The sequence below is a fragment of the Perca flavescens genome, chromosome 11 (genome assembly GCF_004354835.1).
Source record: "Perca flavescens isolate YP-PL-M2 chromosome 11, PFLA_1.0, whole genome shotgun sequence".
Classification (NCBI taxonomy): Eukaryota; Metazoa; Chordata; class Actinopteri; order Perciformes; family Percidae; genus Perca; species Perca flavescens.
The window spans coordinates 29,545,018-29,558,755 of NC_041341.1; the positions used below are offsets into that span (position 1 = coordinate 29,545,018).

At 41.8% G+C, this 13,738-nt stretch overlaps 1 protein-coding gene across 4 annotated transcripts in view; it reads right to left on the reverse strand.

Annotated features, from left to right (window-relative positions):
* Positions 1-1,849: 1,849 nt before the first annotated feature.
* hdac4 (histone deacetylase 4) overlaps positions 1,850-13,738 on the reverse strand; it is a 140,469-nt gene continuing 128,580 nt past the window's right edge. For 3 of the 4 annotated variants that reach the window (XM_028591193.1, XM_028591192.1, XM_028591194.1), the window contains 3 exons: positions 7,692-7,776; positions 7,266-7,407; positions 1,850-5,923 (listed from right to left, as the gene is read on the reverse strand). In XM_028591193.1, the coding sequence (XP_028446994.1) occupies positions 5,884-5,923; positions 7,266-7,407; positions 7,692-7,776 (267 nt within the window). In that variant the 3' untranslated portion in view covers positions 1,850-5,883. Of the gene's footprint in view, positions 5,924-7,265; positions 7,408-7,691; positions 7,777-10,554; positions 10,676-10,776; positions 10,842-13,738 lie in introns of those variants that run through there. The other variant, XR_003693720.1, reaches the window with a different exon arrangement.

Genomic DNA, 13,738 nt, shown 5'->3' on the forward strand with positions numbered 1-13,738 from the left:
TTGTGAGTAATGTACATCCAATGTTTTGATAAGGAAAAAGAATGGTTGGAATAAAAAAAAAAAAGACTACCTTTTGTTCTGCTCCTTCGATTTCTTATCGGCATCTTCCTTCATGTCTGACAGTAAGACCCAAGTTTGCCTGACAGTGGATAAACCTTTTCTTTGCAGTCAAAACCATCAACCAACACTATTAAGATAAAAACAGACATTGCAGTTTTTCCAAAACAATACTTTATATTGTAGATGTCAAAGACAACATGTTAGAGCAAAGGTTCCCGAGAAAAATGTACTATTTCTGTAACAATGGTGGAACAAGTCAAAAACATAACTGATAAAAAAAGAATATGCATTTTATATATATGTAAACCTAGAACTGTTTGTTTTTGAACCACAGTGGTCATAGCAATAACTGGCTTATTTAGTGGAATGGACAACCGTAACAATCACCAGGCACCTGGATGGAGCCCTTTGATAAGTCCAATGTGACAAAGAACAAAATGTCTTCCCAAAAACTCCACCAAAGTCACATCTTGCCTGGTTTATAAAAAAAAAAAAGGTTGTCCATTCTTTTGTCGCAGTTTACAAAGCGTCCCCCTAAAACAATTTTTTTCTACATAAATACAATAAAATCTATTGTCTGTGTTACAAGTGCTAGATACTTTTTTTTTTGTAAAATATTCAACAGAAGTCTTCCAGGTTTGAGGATTCCATATGATGCAGGTAAAAGCACAACATGGAAATCACCCAAACTCCTCCCCGGCAGAAACAAAGAAGCAGTAAAAGAGATAGTTTGGATACAGTGAAAGTACTAACGTCCTTCAGTGCTCGGATCCCTTGGGCTGATATGTGGTACTGGACAGACAGACAGACAGGCGGGGGGGGGGGCAGTGCATGCGGACACACATATCCATGCAGAGAGAAAAGAGGAATGGAGTGAAGTCGGACCAGGCCACCTTAATCAACAGACTGTTCTTGGACCTGGCTGGACCGAACTATCAGGGTTAAAACAAAAAGATATGACCCTGCCTAATAAATGGAAATGATAACAAAATGGAATGTTGCAGTTTTTTTTTTTTTGTTACTGGACATTGGGTTAAGACTAGTCGCTCGCTTTGCCAGACCATCCACACACTGCAGACCGGAGGTGGTACTGGTTAGTCCACACAGCATTCTGGGATGGGAGAAAAACGTGCTCTGGTTTATTGGCATTTCTTTAAACCGATCACAATCGTCTTGGGACAAGCACGGAGCAGCTGCAAAATAGTCGTGCGAGAGAAAACTCAGATTGGACAGGTAGTCTAGCTAGCTGTTTGGATTTACCCTGCAGAAATCTGAGGAGCAGTTAACCATAGTCCTCAGAAATCCACCGGAGTTTAGAATTCCAACAACAACAAAAAAAGCGGAAGGAAAAGGAAATCGGCGAAAATACATGCATCCGGCAGAATTTCCTGCGACACCGGAGCAATCCCGGAAGTGGAACGTCAAGGAAATAGACTATGTCAAGACTAACCGTGAAGACAGATGGCCAGAGTGGCCAGACAGTGCTGGTTTTGGCTCCTCTTGAGAAACCAAAGCATTCAGCAGTAGAAACCCCATGACTGGCACCGCTGCGCAAATGGGTCTGGGAATGTTCGTGGCTGGGTTACCAAAAAGCATCTCACAAAGTGTATTTACATGCACAGAGATGTCAGCGTATCCAAGTTAAGGTGATATTCAGGATAGCCTGACTATTTGCATTTTTATATTCCAACCACAAATACATCTATATGCATGAAGTATCACAATTAAGAAGTCCTGGAAATTAAAAAAAAAAAAAAAAAAAAAAAAAACACACAGGAGAAAGTGGCATTTGTGTAGGTGACTGATATAAAAGGAATGTATTGAAAAATCACACATCTTTCACATGGCTATGCGTTTAAATCATACAAAAAAAAACAAAAAATGTGATGCCTAATAATGCCCGTCTACAAATGCTTAGACCTTAGTTATCTCTCGGGTACTCAGTGTAAATCCTACTTTATGGCCTACAATTTACTGCAAGCACTGACTGATAATTTTCCTTTGTACATTTACAAAGTAGTACTGTAGATGACACTAGCATTATATAGTCTTAACATTAACCTCTGTGGCCATCTGCAGAAGCCATGGAAAAGAATGCAGAGGAGACAATTCAGGGACACGAGATGCAGCATGACTCTGCCAGTAGAGGCCAGACACATTCAGTCAAAATTAGAAAATGTTGTCCTCGAAAGTCTGATTGAGATTTAAGAACATTTCAATCAGTTTATGGCATCACGATCATATTTCTTTTCTTCTATATGTTCCTTTGAGACATAGATATTGTGAAAAACATTGGTCCTAGTACGGGAGAAGTTTTGGTGTTCTGTGAGGACAGGAAGACGTGGGCTGCTGCAGGGATCCAACACCTGTCATCTGTTGGATACAGGACAATCATGCTAACAACAGGCCCCTCTGAAACACAGAGGCATCACTTAGCTGATGAACCAGATTACACATGTCAGCTAGATGAATTTAAATGGAATGTTACGTTCAATGAAAACTAAGGACATTTGGTCAGATAAGGATATAAGTGATGATCATGTGAAGGCCATCAGAGTGATATGATGTAGGGGAATAGCATGGCCATGTTCCAATTCAAATCCACCCATCCCATTTCTTGTGGTCTTGTTGTTAGAGGATGAACTTGTAAACCTTTAAGAAAGAGAACCACTACAGATTGTTTTTGAGACGCGTAGAATCCAGATTTTGAATTGTAGTCTCACATTTCATGCTGAAACTTTATAGGTGCTAGCTAAAATTTGTGTTTTTCTACAATAATATGTACACACATAAATGAAAAAAGTGGAATAGTAGGAATACGTGCATGATGTGTGTGGCCGAGCGGTTGGCAATGGCACACCTAGTGTATCAGTGTAATGGTACCAATGGGATGGATGAAGCCAAAAACTAGTCATCAGTGTTGAAAGACAAAAAGACAACCAGTAAAATGCTACTCAACACGTAACCAACTGTAACTAAGGACAGTAAATGGTGCCTTCAGTAACACCCTAAAAAGGGCAGACTGAGTCGAAGGCCCATGAAATATAGCATTTTTCAATACCAACTTCAAAAACAGGATCATGGTATTTCATTATGTATGTATATATATATATATATATATATATATATATATATAATATACTTATTTCTTTTCATATATAAATCTACTATGAACAGACAGTAAATACACAATTGTCCATCATTATACAAAGTAGAAACATTTGCATCCCAACCCTCCCACAAAAACCAGAAAATAAGTAATGTAATGTCCACTAAAGAGAGAATCTGAAGCCTCACCTGCTGTGAAGAATGTCAGCTTTACAGTTTAACAGAGAGACAGAGAGGGGAAAGTGAACAAAAAAACATGGAAAAAAAAAGTACAAAAAGAAGTCACTGGATTCCACTGACAGGGCAATAAAACCAGGGGGGAAAAAGAAACTGATGAGAGGAAATAGAATAGACAAAAGTAGAGTAGTCGTTGACAAATGTGTGTGGCAGGAATACTCCATGTGAGATCCATGTCCTTTGTACAGTAAACAACGGTAAACACCACAGTTTCCTGTTCACTGAAAAAATACATGAAACACGGTCAGCTGGTAGATGAAACAAAGGTGAGAGAAGGTAGTTGCCCAGGTGCCACAGACAAGTTGGAGGGATGGTTACAAACAGGAAGTCCACGTATGCACACTTGGACTGTTTAATCAGACTTGTACATGCATTTTTAGGAAAAAAAACGTACCTTGTTATTATGGTGTTTTCATTGCCAAAATGGACAACTGAATTTAACTACAACTAGGCTGGTGGTTGGTGTGCTGTATAGTCTGGCTAGCAGGGTTGGGCTCTGATAGCAGGTTTAGTTAAGTTAAGTTAAGAGTCAGTACAAAACCCACATTAGTTAAGCTTAGAAGTTAAGCTTAGAGTTTTTCTTTTTATATTAAGGTATGAACTGATTGAAAAGGATTCAGGTTTGTAATGCAGATTTGATAAATTATCGAGATTTAATCAAATGCAGGCGGATTCGGCATCCAGAGCATAATCTGAGCTACATGTTCTATTCAAAGTTGCAAGGATATTTATTCTGGATGGGATTATCCCACACTGCTTTAAAAGAAAGGGATGATTAATAAGGAAAAACAACTATGCAAATGTGTGTATACACTTGAATATTTATAAAGAGCAGCTTGTGCTTCACTGTATATGAACACACACCTGCCTCACAGCACCTGGCATTTGGGGAGCAGATGTGCTTAACAAGGGACTAAAGTTAATGTTAAACCAGCTGTGAGAGCCTGTGCAGCACTGGAACACCCCTCTGGAAAATCCCAAGGTGGTTTGGTCATTGTTACCACAGAGACAGTTGTCTTTAAGAGAGGGCTGGTTCAACAAATTGGCCCATATGAGATTAATTCCTGTCTATCCCTCAATAATCTGCAAAAGGTGAGACGGATTCTAATGTAAAAATGAAGTGGTTTGACTTGGTTTTGAGAAAGTCCATCATGCTTTGGCTTCATTATTGTCTAACTACTGCATAGAATAGGATTCTGCTGTTGCTCTAGTGCAGTACATGTGACTTAACTCTTCTCTTGGGAACAGCTCATACCTATCTGATCAGGCCCATTGCCAAGGGGACGCCAATGCTCCCCTATTGCGCATCGTTTAGTCTGCCACTAAACCACTTTAAATCAATTTTCAAGTAAAAGGAAAACAATTAGACTGATTAACAATTGCTGCATCCAATGCAATGTATGCAGATTCATTGTGCGCATTGAGAAACGTCAATTTATTATTAGTAAACGTTTTTACTAAGGCGCAGCTGGTCCTTTAGGAGAGGATACCTCACCCTCCAAGACGTTTCCTCTGGCTACGGGACTGTATCTGATACATGGTTCCACTGAGTATTACTAATCCACCAGTGACTTTTAAACTGAACCACCTCCAACTTGTGGCTGGGGACTACCTTCTCAAATGAGATTATTTAAATGATGGAGGTACAGGGAGAGACAGAAGGCTGCTTGCAGGGAATTATAGGTAAACATGCCAAAGTCCTCCAGTCTATGTGCCAACAACATGCAGGCATTGGATGTCTTGCCAGGATAGAAATGTTTAAGGGGTTGAGGAGAAGAGGCCTCATTCCCAAACCTGTATTTAAGGCAATGCTCTTTCAGTAGAGTTCAACAGAAAATCCACCAGGTTTGGAAAATAAAAAAGACAAAAAAAAAGGCACAAACGCACAGTCTTTCGCTGTCAGTCATAATGGAATGACAACATCTGCTGACCTTTCTCATCTGTAATTGTCAACCAACTTGAAAACGGCAAGAAATTCGACCACTTTTTTTCCATTCGTCCAGATATCTTAAGAGTCACAATCACATTAGCTCTGGTGGTTTTTGATGAAAGATAAAGCACAGAAACAACAGAAAAATAAGAAAAGAAGATGACTATGCATCGTCTGTGTATGGATCCTACTGGCATTCAAAAAGTACATCTTGTCTAGTGTTTTAAAAAAGCACTGGCACTCGAGGTTGTCATTGTGGGATGGTTGAGTCAATCCTCTGTAATCCAAGGTCTTGGAGAGACAATGGAACACATTTATGCTGATCAGTCCGTGCACTGCTGATCAGTGAATGCATCGCTCATCGTCAGTGTTCCGTTTCCTTTGAGCGCCAACTTTTGTCAGCTCGGCTACCTCTCTCCCACAATAAGATGCCAGCTTGACGTGGCTGGGGTGAGACATAGGAGTGGCATTTAAATTGACACTGAGTGTATACTGTGTCAAAGAAGAAGACTGGTATGAGTGGTCAAAGACTAGGGATGTTTGTTTTTTTACATAGTAGCTTCCTCTTCCATTGGTTCCTCTTGAGCCCTGGGGGAAAAGATAATACCATAAACAATACTGCAATATTATTGGCCTACAGGACCATGACTGTACACTTTAAGGACTGCACTGTACACGCTATTATACAACATTGTATTAAACCAAAGTACAATTACCACGGTGCCAAAGAAAGGTAGTAAGAGACAGAGGTGTCAATTCCAGGTCCAGAAAGTAAAAGTCCTGCCATGTGTTTATTCCACCAATGAACTCAGTCAGCTGGCTGAGTTCATTGGTGGAATAAACACATGGCAGGACTTTTACTTTCTGGACCTGGAATTGACACCTCTGGTACGAGACAACACAATTACTTATTTTGTGTTGTCATAGATGGACACTTAACACAACCCATGTTAACACTTCCAGTGTATAAAGTCATTGAGATGGGGGTGTCACACACCAAACCCACCAAAATATCTGCAGCAGCTGCAAATGAGGTTGATGAGAGACTGAATCCTATTACTGTAACAGTTTGACATTCATATTTGCTTTCTTGACGAGGTTTAAATAAGAAGATTGATACCACTCCGGCTGCAGTTGGTTAGCTTAGCAAAAACACTGGAAACAGTAGGAAAGAGCTAACCTGGCTCTGTCTTAAGGTAAGAAAATCCACTAGCTCCTCTTAGGGCCTTTTTTACACCTAAAAGTCTGAACCAAGGTTCATGTTTTTGTTACATTGTATATATTTCTTTAGTTTTGGTTTCAAACTGCAGTTATGCAAGCACACGAAAGAACTAGACATGACATAACTACGTCCTGTCATCATCACACGTGTAAGCTGCGTCTCCTGATACTTGTAACTGATTAGTTTGTAGATGGGCTTCCCGGTCCCTTTCGTATTGTCTCTCATCGTCACTTTTTCTCTCTCACTTCCACACTTAGCACTGAGCTATTCCTTCAAGAAGCTACGCTTCTCCTATAACACAATGAGAGCCTGCCATAACTTCCTGTATTTGGTCCTAACTATCCAACAAAATGCTTTCACACTAGAAACAAACCAGGCCATGGTTCAGTTTGATCTGGGCCGATACTACCTCTTTTGGTCGGACCAAATTTCAGCTGTTTGGTTTCACATCTGTAATTTTGGTTCGGATCAAACTGAAAAAGTCCGAAAAGCTTCTTGTCTGGGCTGAGTCACTTCCTGGAGTCTTGCTGCATTGTGATGTTGCCAAGCAACCAGCGGAGGCTCCAGGAGAGCGGTACTGATCTTCTCATTTCACTTGCAGCAAGAAACCGACTAAACCTATTTCACAAAATGTTGAGGTATTCCCTTAAACATGCACAAAGATTGACCAGTCACTGAGAACTACTACACATAGATAACAGTGTGTACCTCTTTCCAATGTGCTTGTTGGCGACAGACAATGAGGCCATCGCGGAGACAGTCTCAGCTTCCTCTGCATCGTGCCGTAGGGCTTCGCTCAACGAGCAACCGAGTGTGGAGGCGGAGCGCTGCAGGGAGCGCCAGTATTTACCTACAAAAGACCAGGACAGGGTTAAGGTCACTTACATGTAGTCAATCAGAACAGATGCTGTGCACACTGGACCACTGGCTATTCATTGCTGAGAGATTTGATGATTGTGGCTCTACAGGTTTTGTATGTGGAATATTAATAAATACAACATCTACTGATGCTCAATATATAAACATAGTTGAACTAAAACCTACACCAAATATCATTCGGTAAGATACATTAAATAAAACACAATCATGTAGGGGCTGATGCATGTTATGCCTATATATAAATATTCTACTCACTTTGTATTTCAAGAACTTTCTCCATAGAGTGGATAGCGTTGGCATTCGGTCTCTGCTGCACCACCTCGTCCGGAATGGGGTCCAACTGAAGAAGAAAAAAGAAAAAAAAAAAACGAAAAAAACTTGTAAACAAATTTCCTACTTAACTTTTTTTAACAAAAATGGATTACAGTCTCTGCAGTAGTAAGATTATTTAAGACACTGAAATGAAACTGCTGCAGGGCAGACAACTTGGCACTGAACCTATGCCCACTGGGAACATCGGCTAAGTACATTAAATATCTCGTGGCATTTCTTTTCGAAATAGTGAGTATAATGGCCGGTTGTATTTTTATGAATGTGACTGACAGGTGTTCAGAAACGCTCCAAATCACGGCAGAAACCTCACTTGAACTTATGTGGTCCCCTCCTGGTTTAAAGGATCACTTTTGAATGTGGACCACAGCCAGGTGTTGAATCACTCCAAGAGGTGGGGAACAAGCTCGAGCTGCTGACACAATAAAAAATAGGGCTGCAGATGCACACCTCCTCCCACTCACAGAGAGCTTTGCTACTCTTTGACACAAACTACAATGTGTGCTTTGTACCGTGTCCCACTCTAAGGACACATACTAGCGTGGACAGATGCATACTGTACACATGGAAACCTCCTTCACACAAACATACATGCATGCATACTCATGCACACGCTCAAACACATACACACACCCCAAGGAGCACGGCTAAGCCTACGAAACTCTCCAAGCCACAACTCAGAGGAAACAGGACTATTCCCCAATGTGCCTTCCCAACCCGGAATGATTCAATTTCCCCTTTTGGCCGACTTCACATACAACACTTTCTCATCCCATTTTGTCAAACAGGCCCATTCAGCTCTACATTCCAGCACAGACGACAAGCATCCCTTTTCTGCTCAATCATAACCCCAATGGAATAAAGGACCAAATGAGAAACATGTAAAGAGAGACATAGAGAGAGAGAGAGAAAAAAAAGGTTTGGCCAGAGATTTGGGAGTAGAATGGCAGAGAGAAAAGGAAAAAGTCAACGTTGGTTGGTCTCGCTTGGCCAAGGCTGGAAGTTTTCTTTTAATTAAAACAAATAGTGTGTGGGAGGGGTCAGCGGGGGCTGAGGGAAGAGGCAGTCTGGGGAGAGGGATACTTTAATCCGGCTGTGGCACGACAGGCTACATAATGCACACAGGAACCGACAGAGGTGCGTGAGCACGGACACACATCTATTTACATTGGGTTATTTGCTCTTTGGCTGACACTCATCCAGAGCAACTGACAAAAGCGTCTGTCTAGTGGCTTAATTGCCTCGTTTGCTAGAAAGACATGACAGGCAACAGGCAGAGCTTGTTTTGTGACTGTACATAAACCCCTCTACAGTTTATCCATGCAATCACTCAATCCCGAGCTTATTTTTTCACATTGCAACAGTTAAAATCAGCCCTCAACTACTGTTCTATTAGTCTCACATTGCCAGACCTTCGTCCAAGGCGCTGTGGAGGAGGGTCTGGCGAGTCCACACAGCATTCTGGGATAAGAGAAAAATGTGCTCTGGTTTATTGGCATTTCTTTAACATGTGTATGTTCAATGGTTGTTTTAGTCGTGCAACAGAAAACTTTGAGATTGACTTTGAGAAAGATTGGACAGATAGTCTAGCTAGCTTAATCATAGTCCTCATAAATCCACCGGAGTTTAAAATTACAACACAAAGAAAGCGGAAGGTACCGGACATCCGGCTGAAATGCAAGGCATCCGGCGGAATTTCCAGTGAATGCCTTGCATTTTGGAAGGATGTCCGATACCTTCCGCTTCCGGAGGAATTTCTGGCGGAACCTGAATAATCCCGGAAGTGGAACGTCGTGGATATAGACTAACTGTTCTATTAACATAAAAGTGGCAGGTTGGCACACACAATAAGCATTCTTGCTATAACATGTGGGATTTACAACAAGACTTCAGATAGTATGATGTTTAGATCTAAAGACACTGGTCTGGTAGCCATTAGTCTGTTGCTATTGGATTAAGCATTCCGTTTATATCAAATGACAAAGCACTTTCTTTGTATTGTATGATCCACTTTTCCTATAAACCACTGGAAGCACACATGGAAACTGTCCATTTCAACTCTGATAATAACCAGAGGGACTTTTGAGTGTTCTGCTGCGTTTGGACTGACAATATTACAGAGGCTCATGGCAAAAAAACAAAAGGCAAGGTCCAGCAACAGCTTCCAGAAAATGTTGACCAAGTAAATACCTGCAAGTGTACACTCCAGATGGATTACTTTCTCAAGTGAATGGTAGTTCTACTTTTTACGTCGCGATAGTCAAGGAGTGGCCCTAGTTTTTTTAAACATATTTTTGGTCCAGTTACCTAAGCAAAGAGCTCCACTCACCTGGGAGCTGCCCAGAGATGTCAGCTATGGAGATCATCTTCTAGAAAACTTAAGAGGTTCAGCCCGCCCACGTTACTTTGATTGAAGGAGGAGACAGCAGTACTTATTCATCACTCCCGTCCTAAAATTTCCCAGCCACTCTAGGGACTCAAACCATCAATCTTTTAGTCAAAACTTCTCAAACCTTCAGGCAACAGGCGTTTACTTTTCACCATAACCCTAGCCAGTCCCAGCCCATACTAACCCAGCTCCCTGTCAGAGCAGGGTCAGGGGTTCTCTGGGGTTTGGTGGGGTTTCCTTCAGAACGGGGTTGGACGGGGGCAGCGTGTCTGCTTGACTGACAGCTGGGCCTCACGCTTATAAACTTTAATGGCTCTTGTCAGGGTACCCCAGGGGCCCCCACCTGGCAGGTATGACAAACACACATATGCACACATATGCGCACACACACACACTCACTATATACCAGCATGCATTTGTCTGCCACGTCATCCATAGCGACATTTCTGTTTATTTGAGTTTGTGGTCCTGGCTGTGCCAGGACGTTTGCATCTTCATACCATCAGATGTGCTGTAGTATCTGAGAGAGATGGAGAGAGAAATGCCCTTTAAGGATGGTTGGCTGCCACCGTGTTGACTGATTACTGAGGAAGTCTATTTCTCTGTGTGTGACACATTCACCAGCTCTTGGCAAATATGGAAAGTCTTGAGCCGAGAGTGAGGAATGTGCCCTGGTAAAAACATTCCTGAGGGAGGCAGAAACCAAAACAGTGGGAAGAGGAGGAAATCCACTTGTTCAGCGAAAGAAAAGTGCACAAGGCACCCATTGTTTACTGTTGTGTCCATGTGCATATGTTGGCAGTCACTAAAACCGGTTGATTATGTTATGCTAACTGAACAAGGTAATGATGTGCATTGTGAAAAGCAGGTGACCTTTCGGGAAAGGGGTGTAGGTTTGCCTTGTAGTTGGGGGTGGCGGTGAATAGCCAGGCCCTAGGGGGGGACAGGTGAAGTCGAGCGTCTTACTGTAACTGAAGTGTAAACACACAGAGTAACCTCATTGACAGCTGGTAACAATTAGCATATTAGCCTGTTGTTTATCAAATAATTGCTAACAACCGTGGTTCGAAGTGGGCCAACATCTGTTTGCGAGCAATCATCAATTAGTCCCGAGTTCAGAGTTGACTAGTGTAGTTGCCAATGCATCATTCATGAGCTATTTAACTAAAAACGACTTCACGATTACGCACTACAGCGGTGGGGGTGAATAAAATAGCCTGTAAAGTCCATTCAGCAAGTTCCATCACTCTCTCTCTCTTCCCCAGCTAATTTGAGCTGCTTTCAAAGGAAACCTAATGCTCATTAAGGCAAAGCTTGTCCTAACCTGCCAATAAAAGCACAGACATATTTCTCACACTAGCAAGCAGTAAAACACTGGAAGTACAAGCTCCACAGGAGGTGAAGAGGGTATAATGAATACCTGTAGGATGTTTTGGCACCAGTGGGAAGGCTGCCAAAACCTGCCTCTTACAGATACAGTCTTATGCATTTTGTCAATTCTAAATTCAATTTTAAACTTGAACTTGTATAATATAGCAAATCATCTGTCAGTCCAAACTAATAGAACAAACAGCGAGACTTATTGGCATATACAGCATCATTCAACAAATATATATGGTTTAAGCTACAGTATATGCTGCCGTTATTGTGACGCGTCTTGGGTTCTGGACACTTCCAGACAATACAAACCCAGGCAGTTTGGCGCATTATAAAAAAAAGCACAGCTGACCAGCTAATCCAGCTGTGGTCCCATGCCGGAGCCTACTCATTTGCTCCATTCACAGTCAGCCAAAACACACACACACACACACACACACACACACACACACACACACACACACACACACACACACACACACACACACACACACACACACACACACACACACACACACACACACACACACACACACACACACACACAGGTTGGTGAGGCTACACCACCCGCTTAGGCCTTACATTTAATCAAGTCCTCGGTTTCTTTTTCTGATTCCTTTTGCCATTTGAGGCCATTGCCGAACTTTGTCAGCAAATAAAACACGAAAAAAAAAGAAAATAGAAAAAACGCCAGGCCTTTTATCTCCCTCCAGCTCAATCCCTCACTGACTTTTTCCAGCTACATTCCAAGTCCATTACAGAGACCTTTGCTGAGATTATGATAAAAACACTTGCTTCCTGCTATTTTGATCTGATCAGGGACATTTTAGCATCTCTTTTTTTCTTTGCTATCAGTTATCAAAGCTCCAGACAACTGAATGATCTGCCTTTGTTCAAACAGCTGACATCACTTTGCTGCCAAAAAGCCAAGGGGTGCAAGTCATGAGAACTCTATGTCTGTACTTTAAGTCAACAACATTCTACATTTGTGTTGTTCATCACTTTATCAAAGCCATCTTCTGCTAAAGAGGCCGGCTGGACAACTCTGATACTGATTCATGATACCTTTCAATGTTTCTATTCAAGGTTTCCCAGAGTAAAAGCTGAAACCTCATAGTTGTGACTTGTATACTGTACGGGTTTAATTAAAATAGGTAGATGGTTTTCCAGAATGTTACTACAGACTATGGTTCATGTTCAATATGCATGTTGTATACTAAAAATTGTACTTCTGAACAAAAATAATGTTTTTCCTCTAAAATGATGCATATCAGGAATCAATGATAATGACAATTCTCAAAGTTTTTAAAAAACCTCCATATGATAAAAATGAATTCCGTACCTTTTCCAGACTTTAAAGACCTGCATAGGTACCGTTCTCTGTGCAGCTGCTTTGTAACAATAGTTTCATCCCTTCCTACTTCAAATGATGGGAAGGGAAATTATGTCCATTTCCCTTTATTATATGATCCCTGGGCCCAGGCTGACCCTGCTGGAAGAGGTGTGAGGGTAACTACTTTCAGATGTGTACCAGCGAGGGGGCCCCGGGTGCTCGGGTGAGAGTGGTGTCCTGCAGGGCTGAGGCAATTTACGCTCCCTGCCTCCTGCCTATTTTTCGAATTTTCAGCTCCCTATGGCACCCATCCAGTGACCTCCTCCAAACCCCTGCTGAGGCCGGTGCTCTGCAGGCTGCTGAAACCCAAGAAGCAAACCCCCTGATCCAATTCATTATTTTTGCAGCAGGGCGGTGCTGTGAGTAACGAGAGCGTCCTTCAAACTGAAAGTCCCGAGTAAAAACCTACGTGACAGCTAAAAGCATCCGCCCTGCTGAAGTGTCCTTGGATTCCTGAATCCTTACCAGCTGTAATGGCAGTGTTACTCTGTGTAACTTTGAGTCATTGGTGGGCACAGTGCAGGTAAACACAGAATAGTTATTAGATTAAGCCTCTAGTTTCCTGTCTTATGCAAAACCATACTCCAGCAGAGCTGTAAATTCTCTTTGACAGTTTTTGCACGTAGCAGCGCTGCTTTTCCTCTTAGGAAGAAATATGGGAAGAAAGGGTTAATAACATTGTCGCATGCTCCACCTTAACTCATTTGTCTGCGGTGGTCAGTGTCTTCATGTTCCACAACACGGTGGGCTGTTTAGTCGCAGTGACTGAGTTTTATTAATATGATCCAGTGTTATTGTTGTTTGTTTTGCTCT